General features: G+C 39.7%; 2 protein-coding genes across 3 annotated transcripts in view; one reads left to right on the top strand and one right to left on the bottom strand.

Moving 5' to 3' along the window:
- Positions 1–542: 542 nt before the first annotated feature.
- brd7 (bromodomain containing 7) lies at positions 543–20,370 on the top strand. The gene is made up of 17 exons (XM_087848772.1): positions 543–653; positions 1,041–1,234; positions 1,354–1,447; positions 1,535–1,592; positions 1,753–1,897; positions 2,402–2,512; positions 3,923–4,092; positions 6,443–6,557; positions 7,911–7,986; positions 8,631–8,738; positions 8,830–8,965; positions 11,142–11,253; positions 11,374–11,421; positions 12,094–12,175; positions 16,261–16,404; positions 19,960–20,100; positions 20,194–20,370. The coding sequence occupies exons 1-17, from the start codon at positions 605–607 to the stop codon at positions 20,256–20,258; spliced, it is 1,848 nt and encodes a 615-aa protein (XP_087704898.1). The 5' UTR covers positions 543–604; the 3' UTR covers positions 20,259–20,370.
- Positions 20,371–20,381: 11 nt separating this feature from the next.
- The window catches only part of adcy7 (adenylate cyclase 7), a 67,722-nt gene continuing 66,087 nt past the window's right edge, over positions 20,382–22,016 (bottom strand). For both annotated transcript variants that reach the window (XM_006779772.3, XM_006779775.3), the window contains one exon: positions 20,382–21,695. In XM_006779772.3, the coding sequence (XP_006779835.2) occupies positions 21,549–21,695 (147 nt within the window). In that variant the 3' untranslated portion in view covers positions 20,382–21,548. The remainder of the gene's footprint in view (positions 21,696–22,016) is intronic.

Here is a 22,016-nt window from a genome sequence, read left to right as displayed (position 1 = left end):
GGAAAAAACAAGCTGTTACTTCAGGTTTTTTCTAATATTGCATCACTTGCAAATTTCCTGCATAAAGGCGCGATACTACATTTTTTCTTTTCATCATGAACTTTCTCTTGTTGCATGTGTTTATACTCACAGTACTGGAGTTGGACATGTCTTCTAAGCATCTCGATTTAAAAATGTACTTAACCATATATTAAAGGAAAATGGACATTCTGTATATGATTCAGGCGTGCTGAATTATCAATACATAACGAGTGTGGTTAACATGTGCTCCCTGTATTTGTATGTGGCTTAAGAGCATTTTAGCTGACAGTGATTTCTCCAGGTGAACGATTATTATCATATGTTATTTTAAATGGGGGGGGGGGGGGGGGGGGGCATGGCAAATGGCAGTTGTGGAGGCCTGGGTCCGTGATTGAAGTTTATTTCAAAGGTTATGTCGCCTCCTTCCGGCTGTAAGGGAGGTCGTACCCATAGACATGGGTATTACCACCGCCGCACCGACAGGTGACGCTGCAAGTGTATCTGCCTCTGGTGAAATTTTATTTCCGTTACCACAGTGCTCAGCCACAGCAGTTGGCCGCCGGTGCAGACCAAAACATAGACAATGGGCAAGAAGCACAAAAAGCACAAGTCCGAGAAACATGGATATGAAGGTATTTCATCCTACACAGTTCAGCTGCTTATCAGAATAAACCGTTTTTACATTTTAAACTAACTCGTAGCCCCTGTGTTTTTGCATTGTAGCACTGTTAGCACGACAATAGAGCTAGTTGGTAAAGTAGCTTATTGCTAAACTACCTTCCCGGCTTAGTTATATGGATATCTACACGTTTCTATCATTTTTTTTAAATGAAAAATAATACTGAGGTGGTGATGTGTGAATACAATACATTGTTCGCTAGACGTGCAGCGTAAGTTAAATGACTTCGTGTTAGTTGTTAGCGGCTATTGTGTCTAGCTTTCCTAAGCTGCCGTATGTTCTCACTGTAGTCACACACCATTATTTTTATTTTATTATTAATCGATATTTGTTTGTACAGAATATGGAGACAGACCACTGAAGCTGGTGCTGAAAGTGTCCGGAAATGAAGTGACGGCAGGAAGCTCGAGCCTTGACACTTTTTATGACGAACAGCCGGCTGACTTTGACAAACCCAAAGACAAGAAAAAGAAGAAGAAAAAGGATAAAGAGAAAAGCTTTGGGTCACCAGAGGAGGAAAAGGGGAAGAAGAAGGTAAACATCATATCTGTTGGTATAGATATTTTAGCATATAATGTTAAATATTTTAAAAGGGTAGTGTGTGTGTGTGTGTGTGTGTGTGAATTTAATGTATGTTTGTTTGTTTATTTTAGGTAACTAAAAAGAAGAAAGGACAGGACGCAGATGGAGATGATGACCGGGAGCAGAGCAGGACTCCTATACGTTCAGAGATTGATAAACAGGAAGGTAATGTTAAATATTTCCCAAATTAATACTAACACTTATTCTGAAGGTTGTAGAAAGAATCTTAAGTTATTTTGCTCCTTTCCACAGAAAAAGAACAGACTCCTCTGCAGGAAGCTTTGAATCAGCTCATCAGGCAGCTCCAAAGGTGCAGCAGCATTTATCACCTATTGATCAGGGATAATTGTTCATTTGCATTTTTATTTTTATTTGACATTTAGTAATATCTATAAATAATGAGGTGAGCAACTCACCGCATTAGGTAATGATATTTCTGCGACTAAAAACTGTTCGTGTCTCCTCTGCAGGAAAGACCCGAACGCATTCTTTTCATTTCCAGTGACAGACTTCATTGCTCCTGGTTACTCTGCAGTAATCAAGCGTCCCATGGACTTCAGTACAATGAAGGACAAAGTAAAGAAAGAGTGCTACCAGTCACTGGATGAACTCAAGGTACATGTCTGTGTTACTGCCAGTTGTACTATTGCATTCGGTTAGAAGAAATAAATAAAATCGTTCTTTCAAGTTTAAAGACACAGCTGTTGTAATTGCTGATACTCTAGCTTACTGTAGGACACACTGACGTGGTGCTTATGGAGGACTCCCAGGTCCTTTCACATCCACTAATGATACTTGTTTTGGGTGAAAAATTTTGTATTTTTTCCCTTCTTAATGTATGTTCTGATACTTGATGTTTTTTGCCTGTCTTTGATGACAAGTAGCTTCAGTGCAATTTGCAGATTATACTTCTTTGTTTGATCAAACTGCTAAAACTGGGTGACCCTTTTTGTCAATGATGTCTTCATCTTATTCAAAAAAAATTTAAATCATGTTAAAAATGTTAAGTATATTTGTTTTCCCTAAAGGCCACATTTGAACACATTTTTAGTGTGTTTTAACTAACAGAAGCTGTTGTATTTGTCATGCTTTAAAATGTTACGCATGTCATTGATGCAGGTTGATTTCAGGATTATGTGTGAAAATGCCATGATTTACAACAAACCTGAGACAATCTACCACAAAGCAGCACGGAAACTGTTACATTCCGGAATGAAGATCTTGAGCCAGGTATCGTGACCTTGGACCGTTATTTTTTTTTTTACCTCTTTTTCTTGGGGGTAATTTGGGTTCATCATGTTTTAAAAATTAAGGAGCTTTATTTTAAAACAGTGTACATGATAACAGAAAACTTCCGTTTGAAAGCCCCCAAAAATGTATTATGTATGTATTTATTATTTATAATTATTTCAAATAATTTTTTGTGCATCTAAATTTTTATAAAGCCTAATGTATGACAAACTTTGCAGTAATTTTAAAGTTGTAAAGACAATTTGTGTCCACATTAGCTGTTGTAGTTTTTTTTAGACATCTGTCAGCAATAAAAAATGCACACAAACATACTGCATTCATATGCACCGATTTTTCTTTTATAATTATATAACCATAACATTATTTGAATGGCACTTTTTAAAACACATAGTTCCATAGTACTACCCAGCATGCAGACAGAAAATGAAACCTACAGTCTTACATTCATTTTTACATACAAGGGGTAAACATTTTAAGAAAAGTTAACATATAAAAATTTGCTGTCATCAGTCTTTTAAAACAAGGAAGCGTGTACCAAAGTTTGTGAGCTGCAACCTCAAAAGCTTGGTCGTCTCTGGATTTCAAATAGAAGAGTGTGGAATAGTTCACAGACTGTAATCAGATGACTGGAGAGGCCAGTTGTTGGAATGTGGTGTCACTAGCACTGTTATATAGACAGGAGCCTGGTCATGTAGGGTTTATGTGTTATTAATAACATTTTAAAATTAACAAAAATGTTTTGTTTTTGTGAGCAGCAGAGCTGCTGCACTCTGGAAAATTTGAAAACAGGCTCATAGTAATCTAAAGATCGTGGCTCAAGAGTTGGCAGTTCATCTTGTAATCAGAAGTTTGCCAGTTCGAGCCCCGGCTCGGATAGTCTGGGTCGTTGTGTCCTTGGGCAAGACACTTCACCCCTACTGGTGGTGGTCAGAGGGCCCGGTGTCGCCAGTGTCCGGCAGCCTCGCCTCTGTCAGTGTACCCAGGGCAGCTGTGGCTACAATGTAGCTTGCCATCACCAGTGTGTGAATGGGTGAATGAATGTAGTGTAAAGCGCTTTGAGATCCTTAGGGACTAAGTAAAGCGCTATACAAATACAGGCCATTTACCATTTACATAACAAGTGAGTTACAAAATTTGAGACAAGAGAAAAGTGAATTATGTACTAAAAGTTCCAAAATAGCACTCAAATAAGGACCCATGTGTTCTCTACTGATAAATAGCCTGCTGTAAAATGATCTGTAAGTCAGGCTGCTGTAAACTTGCTTTAGGAACAAAGCAACAGTTGGGGGCAGCAGATGCTCACAAACTCAGCAGTTTTCTTCTCCTTGGTTATTTTTTTTCTCTTTCTTAAATCCAAGTAAAAAGCATGTTTTTCACCTTCCCTAATAGGAAAGGCTGGACAGCCTGAAGCAAAGCATAGATTTTATGGCTGGTCTTGACCCTTCTGCCAAACAACCTTTGAAATCTGAGGAACAAACGAGCACCTTTCCGGACCAGAACAAGGAGGGACCTGCGACTACAGACAGCAGCGAGAGGTCACAGACACCCAGCACTCCCAGGTCCTTTCACATGTTGACTTTGCACACGTGTCCTTAAGCCTTGATGCCACATTTAAGTGTAGCTTGGAGAGCCCAGACTGCAATTCATAGAGGGATTTTAATAATACTCCTGACCATACTGTCAATATTTTAACCCCTTAAAATTACAGTTGGCCTGACACAATTACATATTTGTAAAATTAAAAGAGTAGAAGGTTTCACATTTGTATCAGCAGAACTGAGAAATATGAAGAGATGCAGCATATGAGTGGAAACTGTTTCCCATAAGTGCACCGTGTTGATTCCTGTGAGCTTGTTTTCCACTGTGGAGCTGGAGGCTGAGAATGTGGGGAATGCCTGATGACATGCTGGGGCTTGTTTTCTCTTGGCTATCATCTTTTACAGCTGTGTTTTAACTTAGTGATGTAACAGAACCCGTATGCTGACATTATGCCTTTTATTATGACTCGCTATAAGAGGACGAGCCCCAGAAAGCCACGTAGTAGGCTGTTTTTCATTCAGTTACCTTTTATCTCGTAAAATATGCTGTCTCAAAATCTTTATTGTGTTTGTTGACGTCAGCAAAAGCTTACAGGTAAATTATCTGAGGAATGAACACAGATTGTGGGCATACAATGAACAGAAGAACTCCTGCAAATTTCCTCTCTGCTGTGTGTATACTTTTTGTTGTTGCCACAAAGTACAGTGGGGCAAAAAAGTATTTAGTCAGCCACCGATTGTGCAAGTTCCCCCACTTAAAATGATGACAGAGGTCAGTAATTTGCACCAGAGGTACACTTCAACTGTGAGAGACAGAATGTGAAAAAAAAAATCCATGAATTCACATGGTAGGATTTGTAAAGAATTTATTCGTAAATCAGGGTGGAAAATAAGTATTTGGTCACCTCAAACAAGGAAAATCCCTGGCTCTCACAGACCTGTAACGTCTTCTGTAAGAAACTTTTCTGTCCCCCACTCGTTACCTGTATGAATGGCACCTGTTTGACCTCATCATCTGTATAAAAGACACCTGTCCACAGCCTCAACCAGTCAGACTCCAAACTCCGCCATGGCCAAGACCAAAGAGCTTTCGAAGGACACCAGGAAAAGAATTGTAGACCTGCACCAGACTGGGAAGAGTGAATCTACAATAGGCAAGCAGCTTGGTGTGAAAAAATCAACTGTGGGAGCAATCATCAGAAAATGGAAGACATACAAGACCACTGATAATCTCCCTCGATCTGGGGCTCCACGCAAGATCTCATCCCGTGGGGTCAAAATGATCATGAGAACGGTGAGCCAAGATCCCAGAACCACACGGGGGGACCTGGTGAATGACCTGCAGAGAGCTGGGACCAAAGTAACAAAGGTCACCATCAGTAACACACTACAACGGCAGGGAATCAAATCCCGCAGTGCCAGACGTGTTCCGCTGCTGAAGCCAGTGCATGTCCAGGCCCATCTGAAGTTTGCCAGAGAGCACATGGATGATACAGCAGAGGATTGGGAGAATGTCATGTGGTCAGATGAAACCAAAGTAGAACTTTTTGGTATAAACTCAACTCGTCGTGTTTGGAGGAAGAAGAATACTGAGTTGCATCCCAAGAACACCATACCTACTGTGAAGCATGGGGGTGGAAACATCATGCTATGGGGCTGTTTTTCTGCCAAGGGGACAGGACGACTGATCCGTGTTAAGGACAGAATGAATGGGGCCAAGTATCGTGAGATTTTGAGCCAAAACCTCCTTCCATCAGTGAGAACTTTGAAGATGAAACGAGGCTGGGTCTTCCAACATGACAATGATCCAAAACACACCGCCCGGGCAACAAAGGAGTGGCTCCGTAAGAAGCATTTGAAAGTCCTGGAGTGGCCTAGCCAGTCTCCAGACCTCAACCCCATAGAAAATCTGTGGCGGGAGTTGAAAGTCCGTGTTGCTCGGCGACAGCCCCAAAACATCACTGCTCTTGAGAAGATCTGCATGGAGGAATGGGCCAAAATACCAGCTACTGTGTGTGCAAACCTGGTAAAGACCTATAGTAAACGTTTGACCTCTGTTATTGCCAACAAAGGTTATGTTACAAAGTATTGAGTTGTATTTTTGTTATTGACCAAATACTTATTTTCCACCCTGATTTACGAATAAATTCTTTACAAATCCTACCATGTGAATTCATGGATTATTTTTTTTTCACATTCTGTCTCTCACAGTTGAAGTGTACCTCTGGTGCAAATTACTGACCTCTGTCATCATTTTAAGTGGGGGAACTTGCACAATCGGTGGCTGACTAAATACTTTTTTGCCCCACTGTACATTCACGGTCAGAGTGTCTCATCATCTGGCATCTTTCAATTTGCTTTTCATTTGCAGACAGGACAAAGACTCTAAGGATGAAGCAGCAAAAGCAGAGAAAGAGCTTCAGGAAATACGCAAGGTCATCGAGAAGTCTGGAGGAAAGCTGTCCAACAGAGTGCTGCAGTCTGATGTGAGAAAGCAGGGTTAAACACGCTTTCAAGAACACGCTTTCAAAATGTTATATCTGATCTTTTGGATCATAATGTTTCAGATGGCATTGTGGTATTACAGGTCCCATTCTCTTAAGAATGTTCTAAATAACTTTGTGGAATGACTTGCTCATAAATCTTAAGCAGTTTTTACTGATTTAGACAAAATTTCCAACACTAAATACATTATCAAACAGTATGACGCAGTATTTTGCACCATGGTTATCTTATTAATCAAAATAGTAACCATGGAAAGGAGAAGTTAAACTCATGTACAGCGGAAATGTAATTTCTTAAGCATAACTCCCAATTGTTTACACTTAACTGCGGATGCAATTTAACTCGCTTTAGAGTACATAGCCAGCAAGAGCTTGTTGAAAGTTGAAAGCAGTAATTGAATGAAATGATCTGAAGGGTAGATGAGAAAGACATGAGAAGAAGCAGGATTAAGAAAAGTCATTGCAGATTAGATAAGGAAAATCTAATATGAGACATATATTAATCCTTTCAGATTTCCATTACATATAAATTGTAAATATTAACTTATGTTTTCTTTTTTTCTTCTCAGTGAGGGAAAAAAGTAAGACAAAGCAAACCAACTAACCCCAGCAGATCCTAGTTTAACCCCATAGGGCCAGATTTACTAATATGTTGCACCAGAAAAAAAAAGTTCTCTCAATATTTACAAATGGACAAAATTGTAAGAGTTGTTAACCTTTTGAACTTTAGCGCTATTTGGCAATTGCACTCACTCGCTATTTTGCCCCATTTAGGAATTCTGGCCCATAAAGTTGAATCAAGATATACTGATGTTTCCTTTTATTAATAAACAGATCATAGTGAAAGAATAGTTTCTGGGTTTTTTTACTTCACATTTTTGTAATTTCTTTAGAATTACAGAACAGCTGCTTAAGGTTGAAAAGACTTGAGTTACATGTTCTGGACACTGTGTTTTTAGTTTTGTGATGTGGTATGTAATCAGTGCTCACTAGTGTTATTATTTTTACAGGCTGTGTGTGCAGTCTGTGACCACAGAGATTTAGAGCATGGATAAAAATGCTTTGCTGCTTTTGTTTTGCCAAAAGAGCTTTGGCACACTATTTTAAAAATTAGGCTTTGTGTTTAAAAACCAGTAACGGCCCCAGTGTAAAATATATCCACACCTTCTTTTTTGTTTTAGACTCTGGAGACGATGTTGTAGATTCAGTGCTGGTTATTTATCTGATGTCCATTGTGTCTTATCTAATTGACTACAATCCAATAATGTAATATTTTCTCATTATTTTTATTCCTCTTTTACTGAGCTGTGGTTTTACAATTTATTTGTTTTGTAGTTGGAGTTTGCAAGGCGGAAGTCAGATGGCTCCACCACTCTGGCTATCCTCAACCCAGCAGATCCCTCAGCAGGAGGTGAGACCATTTTGGAACTATAAAAGAGCTCAATTAGACCAATTATTACAATTTGCCACAGCGGTGGATGTTCATATTGAATATGGCTTTAATGTAAAAAGATCAGCACATATACCATTAATCCCTTTAGGCCAAAAGTGCAGGCTTGAATTTTGAGTCAAAGTGGTTTATGTAGGACAACCAATCAGAAGGAAACAGCTTAAAGAAAGAGGAGCTAAAACAGTCTGTTTTCAGTTGGAGTTATACTTCTGTGTTAAATCTACATCACAGAGACATTATAAGCGCAAAATGTTCTGAAACCCTAGAAATGTAACTACACGACTCCATCACTGCAGCCCACACAGTTATAAATGAAAACACCATCAGCTTCTGTTGTAAGCTCTGGCTGTGGATGAACTGAGAGGCTGCACCACTCTTGAAGTCCAAAAATACAAATATAGAAGCATAATATATCCACTTTACACAACAACATTTTATACACAAAAAAGCGAAATATAAGTTTCCTTTGGCTTCTTTGATTTTAATTTCTGTAAACTATGACTGTGGGAAATTTTAATGGTTGATTAGTATTTACAGACCTATAAAAGAAATGATGATGCAGCAAGAGACTTGAGGGGGGAAAAAAACTGTGTTTGCTGTTGCAGATGTGGGTTATTGTCCTGTGAAACTCGGCATGATGTCCAACCGGCTGCAGAGCGGTGTGAACACCTTGCAGGGTTTCAGGGAGGACAAGAGGAACAGGATCACCCCAGGTACGGCTCTACCTTTATGTTTCTCCATATTGTTGATATCCGAGTCTCAAAGGAAAGACAATAAATTATCTGTGTGCGGCACTTTCCACAGTGTCCTACATGAACTATGGGCCATTCACCTCCTACGCGCCAACCTACGACTCCAGCTTCGCCAACATCAGCAAGGAAGATTCTGACCTTACCTACTCTTTCTATGGAGACGAGTCCAGCCTGCAGGGCTCAGACAGGTATGAACAGCGTGTCTGTGTAAGGACCCGAGCTCTGTGGCTTTTACGCAGCGAGGCATTCCTCACTGATTACTTTCCAGATGTTCCACTTTTTCCACTGGATTTTCTGTATCAGGAGGAGGTAAACTGTAAGCAGAGCCTCACCCTGACTCAAACCCTTCATCTCTTTGTAAACTTGAGTTTCATCTTGTTTCTGTTTTATTCTCTCATGATGTTCATGCTCATAACAGGTTGGTACATCTTGTGGAACTCCAAAGTGTTCAGAATGAAAAAGATCTAGGGAATATAAAAGCCAAAAAAAGGTTTGAGTAGGTGTGTATATATATATATATATATATATATATATTAGGGGTGCAACGATACACAAAATTCACGGTTCGGTTCGATACTTTGGTGTCACGGTTCGATATTTTTTCGATACACAAAAAATGTTGATGCCTTTTTATTAATTTGTCATTTATTAAATTTTCACGGCACATTCTGCACCACCTCTCTGTGCGTTCATCATTTGTTTGAAGCCAGCTCACCTCCTGCAACCACTTTTCCGAGAATACGCGCTTCTTTTGTGGTTCGGACTCCTTCTGACATTTCTTTGGAGGTGGAGGAACATCACAGTAATTGCTTAAAGGAGCTTCTTCGACATCTTTAAGAGTTCTAAACAAATGTCTGTCCTCCTCCTGAAAATCTTATGTACGCAAACACGCGTTGCAACTTCTTATCTTGTGCACGTTTTTTATTTTGACAGCGAATGCGCACCCGCGGACCACTTATGTGCAGCCCTGGTTATTTAGCTCGTCATATTGCAGCCACAGAAATTCTTTTGTCCATGAAACCATAAAGCTGCACTTTCTTTTTGCCTTATAGTCTGATTTGTCATAACTTTTCCGTTTTGTGGTAAGCTTTTCTTTGGCTGTCACGTCTTCACCCTGACCTGTCTTATTTGGCTCAGCAGAACTAAAATATATATCCTGCTGCTTTTACACACGCACTCACATAAGCTCAGCGATTCTCTGCGCGATTAACCTCTCACATGTTTAAGCTTGCTGCGGGAGATTTCACTTGTCATGTTTGCATAGTAAGCTAACGATTGATAAGACGATGTCAGAGGAATTGGTGCGCAAATTATCATCACTCACCAATCAGTGCTGTCGCTCTATATACACAGTTCGCGCGATTGAAAAGTGAAAGCAAAAAACAAGCGCAAATTCAAACGCGATTTCTATATGTCACATATTGACAGTGGCTCACCGATGCCAATGACATAATTACCCAGCTACATTTCCGAAAGAATGCAAAAGCATTGACATATATTTTTCCTTCCTACGATAGGCCGACGAGCAGAGCAGGGCAGCCCGACTGGAAAAATCGCTAGCCCCGGGACGTTGGGCTATATATATATATATATATATATATATATATATATATATATATATATATATATATATATATATATATATATATATATATATATATATATATATATATATGCATGCAAGCAATGAATTTTTCCAAGGGGCCATGGGAAACTGGGACCAGTGCAGTTCTCCACAACACCCCTAGTTTCTCATGTGGCCCCTTGGGAAAATGAATTGCTCTCCCCTTTTATAAAACCTAGTTTATGTTGGCCATTCTCATGCTTGTGAAGGATGAGCACTCCAAAATCAAAGATTGACATCTGTCAATCAGAAACAGACCGCATATGTCACATACAGCCAATATTGTGACCATTAAATACTGACCGAGCAGCCTCAGTATTAAACAGGTGGCTGTCAAGTTGCACAGACTGTTTTTTGCCATAAATATTGTATTTTTATGTATGTTTTCCTTGCAAAATATAAAGAAATGAAGAAAAAAATTAAGGCTTTTGCACAGTACTATATGTATTTAGCTTATTGTTACCACATGCTCATTGTCTCTTGTGTCTGTTTTTTCCTCTAAACGGAAAAGCACAGTATGATTTTGTTTACAAATTAATGAAAATCTTTCATTACCATTAGTAGCACGTCCTTATTTGACTGGTTGTGTAGGAGGTGCAGTTATTTTTCCACCAATTTGCAGGAGTGTCAATATCAACTACTTGTCATTATTCTCAGTCAACAAAATGATTCAAACTTTTACACCGCTGCTGCATAGGAAATAACTGTAGTAAAATTTCGTTTGGTTGGTTGTTTGGCAGCTTGTCAGAGTTCCTGGCCAAATCAGAAGAGTATGTGTACAAACTGGCAGACAACCTCCTGGATGCAGTGACAAACGGAGAGCATTCAAGAATCCTGAAGAACACCGAGCAAGTAAGCTTTTTCTCTGACGTCATTTGTTGTTTTTTATTTCAGGACAGGAAAGTCTTCCAGTTGACTAAATAAATGTTTTTGTTTTGCTTTGGGGGGGGTTTTTGTCATTTTTTCCTCCAGCAAGTAGAGCAGCTGTCAAATATACAAGAGGACAAGGATACCGTGGAGGTGAGAGAATCTGGAGCTGAAACCCTGATCAAAAAATGTGCAGCATGTAATAGAAATGTGCGTGAGGTGAGTCGAGTGATGATTGCCAGCGTTCGCTATGTAATACAAAACCGGAGCCACTCATCCTCATCAGCACTGCTTTTAAAGCTGCTGCTGTTCAGTGCAAAGCATATCACGTGCCCCTGCATTATACCCCATGGATTTAATTTGTGTTCTAGATGGCCTCAGCTGATGACTGCTGCATCCACCAGCTGTGTCAACATAGCAGGGGCCTGGCGTAAGGATGGAAAGAACATTTCCTTTTAAAACACAGCAGTGCTACATGCTCAAGGCCCGCTGTTGGAGAATTTTGAGAGGACTGTTTTCCTCTACTGCCCACTGACTGTGAAGCTGAATCGCTCCTCAGAGCAGTAGAGGAAACCAGAGCAGGGGCCCACCGTCAGACAAACAGCGGCCCTCTGTGCTAGCTTCTTGCTGTTTTTGGCTGCCCTCCAGTTTACTCTCATCCCCTGCTCGGGTGTTGCAGCTTTTGATTAGGCCTGATTTTATTGTAGTGAAGAAGTAGCATGACAAAAGAAGCTTCAAAAGATTGTGATGTTCCCTTTTATGTCCAGTGTGGAATGCATTTTTCTAATCTAACTAACCATGTTGTTTCCCCTCTGTCTTTGGTAGGTAGCTGACCCCCAAACATCTGACAGACTGGATTTCCTGCGCTCTGCTGCAGGCCTGCATATGACTGAGGAGCTTTCTGAGGGTAAAATGACTTTTTTTTTTCCTGTATTTAAAGTTGCAGCTAATTACACTTTTAGGAATGATCAGAACATCTTGAAGTCTTTAAAAATTTTTAATTTGGTTCCTTTAGAAAGCACTATTCAATTCAATTCAATTCAATTTTATTTATATAGCGCCAAATCACAACAAATGTCGCCTCAAGGCGCTTCATAGATACAGAGAAAAGCCCAACAATCATATGACCCCCTATGAGCAAGCACTTTGGCGACAGTGGGAAGGAAAAACTCCCTTTTAACAGGAAGAAACCTCCGGCAGAACCAGGCTCAGGGAGGGGCGGCCATCTGCTGCGACCGGTTGGGGTGAGAGAAGGAAGACAGGATAAAAGACATGCTGTGGAAGAGAGACAGAGATTAATAACAGATATGATTCAATACAGAGAGGTCTATTAACACATAGTGAGTGAGAAAGGTGACTGGAAAGGAAAAACTCAATGCGTCATGGGAATCCCCCGGCAGCCTACGTCTATTGCAGCATAACTAAGGGAGGATTCAGGGTCACCTGGTCCAGCCCTAACTATATGCTTTAGCAAAAAGGAAAGTTTTAAGCCTAATCTTAAAAGTAGAGATAGTGTCTGTCTCCCGAATCCAAACTGGAAGCTGGTTCCACAGAAGAGGGGCCTGAAAACTGAAGGCTCTCCCTCCCATTCTACTTTTAAATACTCTAGGAACAACAAGTAGGCCTGCAGAGCGGGAGCGAAGTGCTCTAATAGGGTAATATGGTACTACAAGGTCATTAAGATAAGATGGGGCCTGATTATTTAAGACCTTGTATGTGAGGAGCAGGATTTTGAATTCAATTCTGGATTTAACAGGAAGCCAATGAAGGGAAGCCAAAACAGGAGAAATATGCTCTCTCTTTCTAGTCCCTGTCAGTACTCTTGCTGCAGCATTTTGGATTAACTGAAGGCTTTTCAGTGAGTTTTTTGGACATCCTGATAATAATGAATTGCAGTAGTCCAGCCTGGAAGTAATAAATGCATGAACTAGTTTTTCAGCATCACTCTGAGACAGGATATTTCTAATTTTAGAGATGTTGCGCAAATGGAAGAACGCAGTCTTACATATTTGTTTAATATGTGCGTTGAAGGACATATCCTGGTCAAAAATGACTCCAAGGTTCCTCACAGTGTTACTGGAGGCCAAGGTAATGCCATCCAGAGTAAGAATCTGGTTAGATACCATATTTCTAAGCTTTTCAGCGCCGAGTACAATGACCTCAGTTTTATCTGAGTTAAGAAGCAGAAAGTTAGTGGCCATCCAAGTCTTTATGTCTTTAAGACATTCCTGCAGTTTAACTAATTGGTGTGTGTTATCTGGCTTTATGGACAGATAGAGCTGGGTGTCATCTGCATAGCAGTGAAAATGTATGCTATGTCTTCTAATGATGCTGCCTAGGGGAAGCATGTATAATGTAAACAGAATTGGTCCTAGCACTGAACCCTGTGGAACTCCATAATTAACCTCAGTGTGTGAAGAGGACTCTCCATTTACATGCACAAATTGGAGTCTATTAGATAGATATGATACAAACCACTGCAGTGCAGTACCTGTAATACCTACAGCATGTTCTAATCGCTCTAATAGGATATTATGGTCAACAGTATCGAATGCTGCACTAAGGTCAAGAAGGACAAGCACAGAGATGAGTCCACTGTCAGAGGCCATAAGAAGATCATTTGTAACCTTCACTAAAGCTGTTTCTGTGCTGTGATGAACTCTGAAACCTGACTGAAACTCTTCAAATAAACCATTCCTCTGCAGATGATCTGTTAGCTGTTTGACAACTACTCTTTCAAGGATTTTTGATATGAAAGGAAGGTTGGAGATTGGCCTATAATTAGCTAAGACTGCTGGGTCTAGAGATGGCTTTTTGAGTAAAGGTTTAACTGCAGCCACCTTGAAGGCCTGTGGTACATAGCCGATTATTAGAGATAGGTTGATCATATATAAGATCGAAGAATTAATCAATGGCAGGACTTCTTTGAGCAGTTTTGTAGGAATGGGGTCTAAAAGACACGTTGATGGTTTGGAGGAAGTAATTATTGAAGTTAACTCAGAAAGATCGATTGGAGAAAAAGAGTCTAACTTAACATCAATGGAACTAAGAGTAGCTGTAGATAATATTACATCTGTGGGATGATTATTGGTAATTTTTTCTCTAATGATAAAAATTTTATTTGTGAAGAAGTTCATGAAGTCATCACTAGTTAACGTTAAAGGGATGGTTGGCTCAAAAGAGCTCTGACTTTTTGTCAGCCTGGCTACAGTGCTGAAGAGAAACCTGGGGTTGTTCTTATTTTCTTCAATCAGTGATGAGTAGTAAGCTGTTCTGGCTTTGCGGAGGGCTTTCTTATAAAGCAACAAACTATTTCTCCAGGCTAAATGATGATCCTCTAAATTTGTGACACGCCATTTCCTCTCCAGATTACGAGTCATCTGCTTTAGGGTACGTGTTTGAGAATTATACCACGGGGTCAGGTACTTCTGATTAGAGACCTTAGTTTTCACTGGAGCTACAGTATCCAGAGTCGTACGTAGTGAGGAGGTGAAATTATTAACAAGATAATCGACTATAAACACATCATGAATACTTTTCATCTTTCCATGATGAAAACAAGCTAATCAAGATAAAATGCTTATTGTGCCGAATTCTGTTTCGCAATCATGCTCTTATTTTGTCATTCAGGCACCTCCACTTTACTTTTTTTTTTCCACCCAAAAGCCCAAATTACATTGATGGGCACATTTAGTTCATCTTTTGTCACTACCCGGTCCTCAGCCCTGGATCTGTGTTAATTACATGATCAAAAACTTGTGACCTTAGTAATTGTGATGAAATTTTTTGCCAAAATCAAGCACCTAGTCTTCTACATCTACATACAGATGTAGATCTACATCCACAGGAAACTTTCAGTCACTACAGCCGTGACTCTAACAATTCAAAACAAGTGGTTCAGTTCATACCTGGGTTTTGGTTTGGGTTGTTGTATTTTGGGGAGTTGTTTTTTTGTTTGTTTGGGGTTTTTTAGGGAAATGAGCAGTAGGGAAAACAGCCCTTTTTTTGTTTTTTACCACAGGGAACGTCACTTAATCATAAACATGATCATCAAAATACTGAAATTTACCTGGAGAAAAAAAACATCTTTAAATATCACAGCACTCACCAGACTACCAGGATCTAGCTGAGCATTTACATCCTAAAATGGATATTGTGATAGAGCATGATGGAATTATGATACAATTTGCAGACCTTCGGTTCTCGTGTCATAATTCTTACAGTCCCAATTTTTTGCAGGATCTTTATCTTTACGATCAAAAGTACCTTTGGATGAATGCTGTTGCTATTTAAATAAAACTGAGATGACAAAGCCAACATGGGAATGTATCTTTTCAATTATTCTGCATGAATGCACTGTTAATGTCCCCACTGGCTTCCCATCATTCTTTGATGGTATGACAATCAAAAAGGGATTTATTTTCCTTCTTAGTGGTATTAATTTTTAACTCAGCAGAAATATTTTAATGCCTTTTCTTGATGGCAGGAAATAAGAAGAGTTGTGGCACTACATGCAGTTTAAGGACCTGCCTCATGCTGATGAGAAGAGAAATGAGAATCAGAAAAATACAAGTTCACATAGTATTGGGGATATGACGAAAAATCTGTCATGGTACTTTTTAAAATTCATGGCCATTATTTATTATAATATTTGTTCTCCCTATGTATATACATAAGTGTACCGTGGCTCATTGTTCTGTCAAGATAGTATATAATGTAAACATTTTAATGTCTAAAACTGTTTGAGCGACATATTAGCTGTCCATCATCCTATTATGTTTCCTTTGAGATCTTTCTAGAGTTCTTCTGTCATCAGCTTTCGGCACCTTCGAGTATTAATGTTACACGAGAACCCAGGGGTCTGTGTCAGGGCTCAGAAACAGTGGCTATATTGTGTTAGAAAGAAATGATTTGCGGGGGGGTTACCAGAAGGTAACTGGAGGAACTCAGAGGAAGTATTTACTCGCTGCGTGTTCTCCTTCCCTCACACAGAAGCCCTGAACATCCAGCAGAAATTGGACGAGACTACAAAGCTCCTGCGCAACTTGCAGGAAGTTCAGAGGGAACGTCTGAGTGCCAAGCAGCCACCAAACATGATCTGCTTGCTGGCCCCGACTGCCAAGGAGCTGGAGCTGGGTAAGAGCCTCATAGTGCATGGGCGTCTTTGTTCTTCCACTAAAGTCAGCTGTACACCTCGAACAACACTTCATTTACCTCTGTAGCCTGCATCCATCACAGGTGTGGTAGACATTGGCCTGATTCAGATCACTGGGACCCCCTTTCCAGAATATTTTTCTTTCAATCAATCAATCTTTATTTATAAAGCACTTTTCATACAGAAATGTAGCACAAAGTGCTTTACATGGTTAAAAGCAGCCCACCCCACCTCACCCTCCAACTCACTCCCCACACTCTCATTAACATAAACGATCATGGATGCATACATACACATCCCCCTCAGGGTCTGCGAGGGTTCATATGGTAAAAGCAAATGTGAGAGATAAAAAGGCCCAAGACCATTAAGACATTTAAAAACCAATAAAAGAACTTTAAAATCGGAAACACAGGGGGAGCCAATGCAGCGATTCTAAAACCGGTGTAATGTGGGCCTGCCCTCTGGTCTTCGTCAGCGCAGGAGCTGCAGAGTTTTATAAAAGTTGTAAAGGTGAAATATTCTTTTTGGGGAGACCAGAGAGCAGGGCATTACAGTAATCAATGCCACTGGTAATAAAAGCATGCGTCAACATCTCCGTGTTGGCCCGAGAGAGAATAGGGCGGACTCTGGCTATATTTTTTAGATGATAAAATCCAATTTTGGTTACATGTTTAATATGTGGGATAAAACCAAGCTCAGAGTCAAAAATAACACCCAGGTTTTTCACTTGTAGCGAAGGACATAGTGAAAATGCCTGTAATTTAGACTAGAGTTTCTCTCTCTGAGCGTCAGGATCGATGATTAAAACTTCAGTCTTTTCCTGGTTAAGCTGTAAAAGGTTTTCTGCCATCCAAGATCTTATATCTAAATTACAGTTAAAAGGGCATCCATTGGTCTGGTGTCTTTAAAAGAGTGAACCCAGCGAGTAAAAAACACATTTTGATGTAACCTGTGCCAAAATTTCTTTTTTAACCACTTAAACCCCAAAAAGGAGGAGATCGCGTTTAATCGATTATAACGAGGGTTGAGAAATATAAGTTCAGACATGTGTGGTATCCACAGAAACCTCAGAATCTCAGCTAAAATATATATAAACCATTTCTACAAACACCAAGCACACCGAAAACAAGCGAGCAGTTACGTAAATGCGCAGAAGTCCGCTAAACAAACCGAACCAGAAATTCTTCAGACTTCATGTAACCGGCTAAAGATAGGCTGGTTAGCTTCCAGGGCTATCACTGACTCCACACACCAAGTTTCACCACGATCAGACCAAAATTCACTGAATGAGCTGCAAAAGAAGACCACAAAAACACACAGCGGCGCAAATGCGCTAAGACAGAAATTGGCTTACCTTCCCGATTTCCTCCGTTATTTTCGCCGGTAGCCACGTGATTACCAGTAGTTACCATGCCTACCTAGCCGCATCAGAGCCGTTTTCCGTCAACAACCTCCATTTTAGACCCACCTACAGACACGTGACTGGACAGCAGCCACATGTAGTAAATTTGGGCCCACGTGGGTTTCGGCATTACAACGTCTGATTGGTTGAAGTGAGTGAACGTGGCATGTTACAGTGAATCGATTGGCTCAAACAATTAAAAAGAGGTGTCAATCACGCAAATTGACCAAAAGAAACCAAAGTTACAGCCCCTCGGAGTTTAAAGGGCCAGAGGCCAATCAAACGCTCTATACGCACTGCAGAAAAGGGCTGTTGCCATGTAAATGTGTGGTTAATTCTTCAAAAATATATTTTTAACAGAAGCATTTTTAGGCCTGTTAATAACATTTATTAATTTCTGCTCTTTAATACCTAAAAAAAAATCAACTGGCATGATGACATTTTTGTACAACGTCTGGATATTCATGTATTGACAGGGCTGTAATTTTTCACTGTTTCACTTTGGAAACATAAATCTTTGCACAGATGATGTTTATATGTTGGTTACTGAATTTTTGGAACCAAATTTTTAAAAGGGTTATATGCTAAAAATCTTTTAAAGAAAATTAGGCGAGGATAAAATCGACTTACTTTTTCTGTGTTCCAGTCTCATTAACTTTGACACAGTAATATCTGCTTCAATATTTACACCTCTGATGAAGTTTCCCAAGTGTTAGCTTTATTTTGATACCTAGATTGTATGGACAGAGTTTGTAATTGCAGAGAAATAATCTATTAAATTTGGGCATTACATTTGTGAGCAGGAAGCTCAGAAACCCCCTTGGGACTTAAGAGATTAAGAGACACATTTTGTGGAAAAGAACTTTTATGCTGAATGGCAATACGTAGCTCTCTATTTTAGATGACTTCATAAAATTAAAAAGAGACCTCTAATTTCATAGGCTATATTTACAATTAATGGGGTTTTCAGATAAACAGTTGTCCTTGATCACCATTTAATACTTTTGTGTTTAAAATAACCTTTTTACTCGATAAATTGTTACTTAGGATGGTGTGACTTCATGCAGTGCTGAACTGAATTGTTACATGCTGTAGTAGTGTAGTAGTCTTGTTCTGATAACTTAAGAGTTAGCCTTGTGGAAGGCCAGCACAGGCACCAGCCAATCAAATTAAACCGAGGGAGCTAGTTCCTTATTCAGTTCAGCATCAAGGAGACTTTAAACAAGAAACATCAATTACTGTAAGTAAAGTCAGCCACACTAGGCTGATTATCTTACAATAGGACAAGAATAAAATGATTTTTTTTTTTGTTTAAATACAATTTCGCAAACCTGTCCATCAGTTTACTCACTGATTTAGGATGATTCATTGATTGCATCCTTTCCATGTTAGAGCATTTAAACCATATATTTAAGCCACTTCCAGCTATTAACATGTATCAACATATCAACTTGTTTTTCCGGAGGTCACTTCCTGTAAAGTGACATTTTGTAATGGATGTAACAGTTCTTAAGAAATGTGGTTCAGTTCATATCTGTTTTCTTTCTTTCTCTCGCTCGCTGTTTGTACTCATAACTTAATAGTTAGTCATGTAGAATGCCAATACAGGCACCAGCCAATCAAATCATGTTAAGTGTAAAGGCAGGAAGATATTTCTTTATTCAGTTCACCATTAAAATGTAGGATAATTTAATTAATATAATAACAAGGTTAATAGCAGTTCCGTTATCTTGCCTCAAGTATTGTCACCATGATAAACATGTCAGCAGAATGCTCCTGCCATCACATTTAATATTATTAGCAATTTGGCAATACGTCTGTATCTGTGTATTCAACAGTTAATAAATGAAAATTAAAGTAAAGGAGAGATGTGAGAAACACCCTTCGAATATGAGTGTTGCCTGTTTTGCCCACCAGAGGACACTCTGTTGCCAACATGTTTGGAGCTGCAAAAACAAACAGCAGCTGATCCAAGTCAGAGTATCAATAGATATATAGATTAAAACAAACAAACAAAAAACAACCAGATGTAGGCCTGGTAAATACAACCAGTCCTACATCTGTTTTTTTTGGTTTTAAATCTGCTTTTTCTTAATTTCCTGCTGTCTTCACGTTCATCCTCCTACCTTTACAGCTGAGAAGGTGACATCAAACTTGGCTGAGCTGACTAGTCAGGTGGCCCCATGTGATGTCAGCAGTATCTACGGCATCAGGAAGGCCATGGGCATTGCTGCCCCTCCAGACCCACCTGAGCTCTTCATAGACCTCACTACAGGTAAAAGGCAGTTTCTCTTAAGTTGTGTGAAATGCAGTATGTAACCTTACAAAAAACAGAAAATTGCAGACGAGAACTTTTCCACGTTTTCAGTGCAGGACACGGCTGAAGCCATGGAGACCAGTTGTCCAGATGTGGTTCCAGTCGTCGCTGTGTAATGAAATTCCAAACACTCTCATTCAGTGTAATAACTTAAGTTTTGTACAAAAAGTGCTTCTTGTGTTACATTTGTATGCTTTTCAGCCAATAAACCTTTTTTAATAAAAACCAACAACCTTGGCTCTTGTGTAACACTGCGTGACAAACTGCAGACTTAAAACATTTATTACATTCTGTAACTGTACAAAAGTCAATGTCACATTTGTTCACGGAAAGGCCAGTACATTATTATTATTATTATTGTTGTTGTTAATATTATGTAACCACAATTACAGACAAAATGTTGGTCTCAGAAGATAAGGCCACAAGACAAGTTTCAGAGGCACAGAAAGTGATCCAGATCAGTTTAAGTGGTCTCTGAGCTGGGGCCAGAAAAAACATTCACAGCAGGCAGGTTGTTAGATCATATAGATCGAGGACATCGAAGAGAGCGTCACAGATACCCTTCATCGCAGCATATATGGAGACAGGCAGGCAAAGATGCTGAAAATGGATTTCTTTTCTGAGCAGATTAAACACTTACACAGATGGCATACATAAAGAAAATGTATTTCCTCCTGAAACACAGTACGTATCTTAATATTAAATTATTGTTCCTAAGGCCAAACTGCACAGCTGAAATTCCTAAAAGGTCACATAAAGACCACAAAGTGATGGAAACCTAATCTTAATCTGCTTCAGGATTTGCAGTTCAGCCACAAAGTAAAGCTTTCTAGATTTACTTCTATAGATGGGAGCAAGAGAAGTTTCCCTGTCTTCTGCACAGCTGGTTTCTGACATTGAAACAGCTTAACACATTTATGTCTGGCTCATTACACAGTAACAGCAACAGTGTCCATCGCCTCTCAAAACAGAACCCATACAAGTTTCAGATTCAAACAGAATCCACTGGAGATTTTTCCCCCTCTTATTTTTTGTTTTAAAAGACCAAAATGGACATCCAAAATCTCAACTGCATTTGGCTTTAGTACAATACACGTTTTTTTCTATCACATAAAATTACAGACATGGAAAATAGTACAAAAGTGATCGATCACTTGTGTCAATGTGTTTGTGACTCGAAAAAGATGGTGATTGTACATACTGACCATCTCCTCAGTCATCTTCTGATCCAACCATGAGATGCTGGGTGTTGAATGCGATATCCACCACACAGCAAATAAGCAGTTCCTTTAAAAATCCTTAATTCAGAAACATCACAGGAACGCAGCTAGCAGGTCCGCATGTGTGACCAGCAGAAGTCTGTAAACTAGTTTGTCCCCAGTTCTTTTTGCAGCATTGACCTGGCCTCAGCTCAGACCCATACCTTGCTGCTTGCTCATATCGGTGCACACAAAGAAAGTTTTGAGCTCCCCTTTCCCCTTCACATTGATTAGTCCTCGACACTCGCACGAGTAGCCCAGGTCCTGCAACACGACAGACGTTTCCTCTGTTACCTGAAAGCAGGCAAAGCAAACGGAAAGGAAATTGGATTAGCCCAAATTCAATGCGAGACCTTCCTTGCAGCAAAATCGTTTTCCCGTGACTACATTAAACAATACGCATCTCAGGTGGCACTTTGCCTCTGCTAATGGCTTGGATTCCAAAGTAATTTACATATTTTATCAAGTTAAAGCATGAATAGCTTTTGATCTGCCAATAAATGTGATACAGAGCATAAAGTGCAATTGGAAGAGAAAGAAACAATGTAACGGTTTTCTCAGGATGTTCTCGTGGCTGGTTAAGGACAGGAGGAGTTTATTTTTGCAGCAGTTGAG

This window comes from Neolamprologus brichardi, chromosome 1 (assembly GCF_056152115.1).
Source record: "Neolamprologus brichardi isolate AB-2024 chromosome 1, ASM5615211v1, whole genome shotgun sequence".
In the NCBI taxonomy this organism is placed as follows: domain Eukaryota; kingdom Metazoa; phylum Chordata; class Actinopteri; order Cichliformes; family Cichlidae; genus Neolamprologus; species Neolamprologus brichardi.
The sequence above is the reverse complement of the archived record's forward strand: the minus strand, read 5'-3'. Positions and strand labels throughout refer to the sequence as shown.

Coding starts and splice junctions, on each gene's coding strand:
- brd7 (XM_087848772.1), top strand. CDS start 605: ATGGGCAAGAAGCACAAAAAGCACAAGTCCGAGAAACATGGATATGAA. Junction 8,966..11,141: donor AGCCTGCAGGGCTCAGACAG/GTATGAACAGCG, acceptor GTTGTTTGGCAG/CTTGTCAGAGTTCCTGGCCA. Junction 11,254..11,373: donor TCCTGAAGAACACCGAGCAA/GTAAGCTTTTTC, acceptor TTTTTCCTCCAG/CAAGTAGAGCAGCTGTCAAA.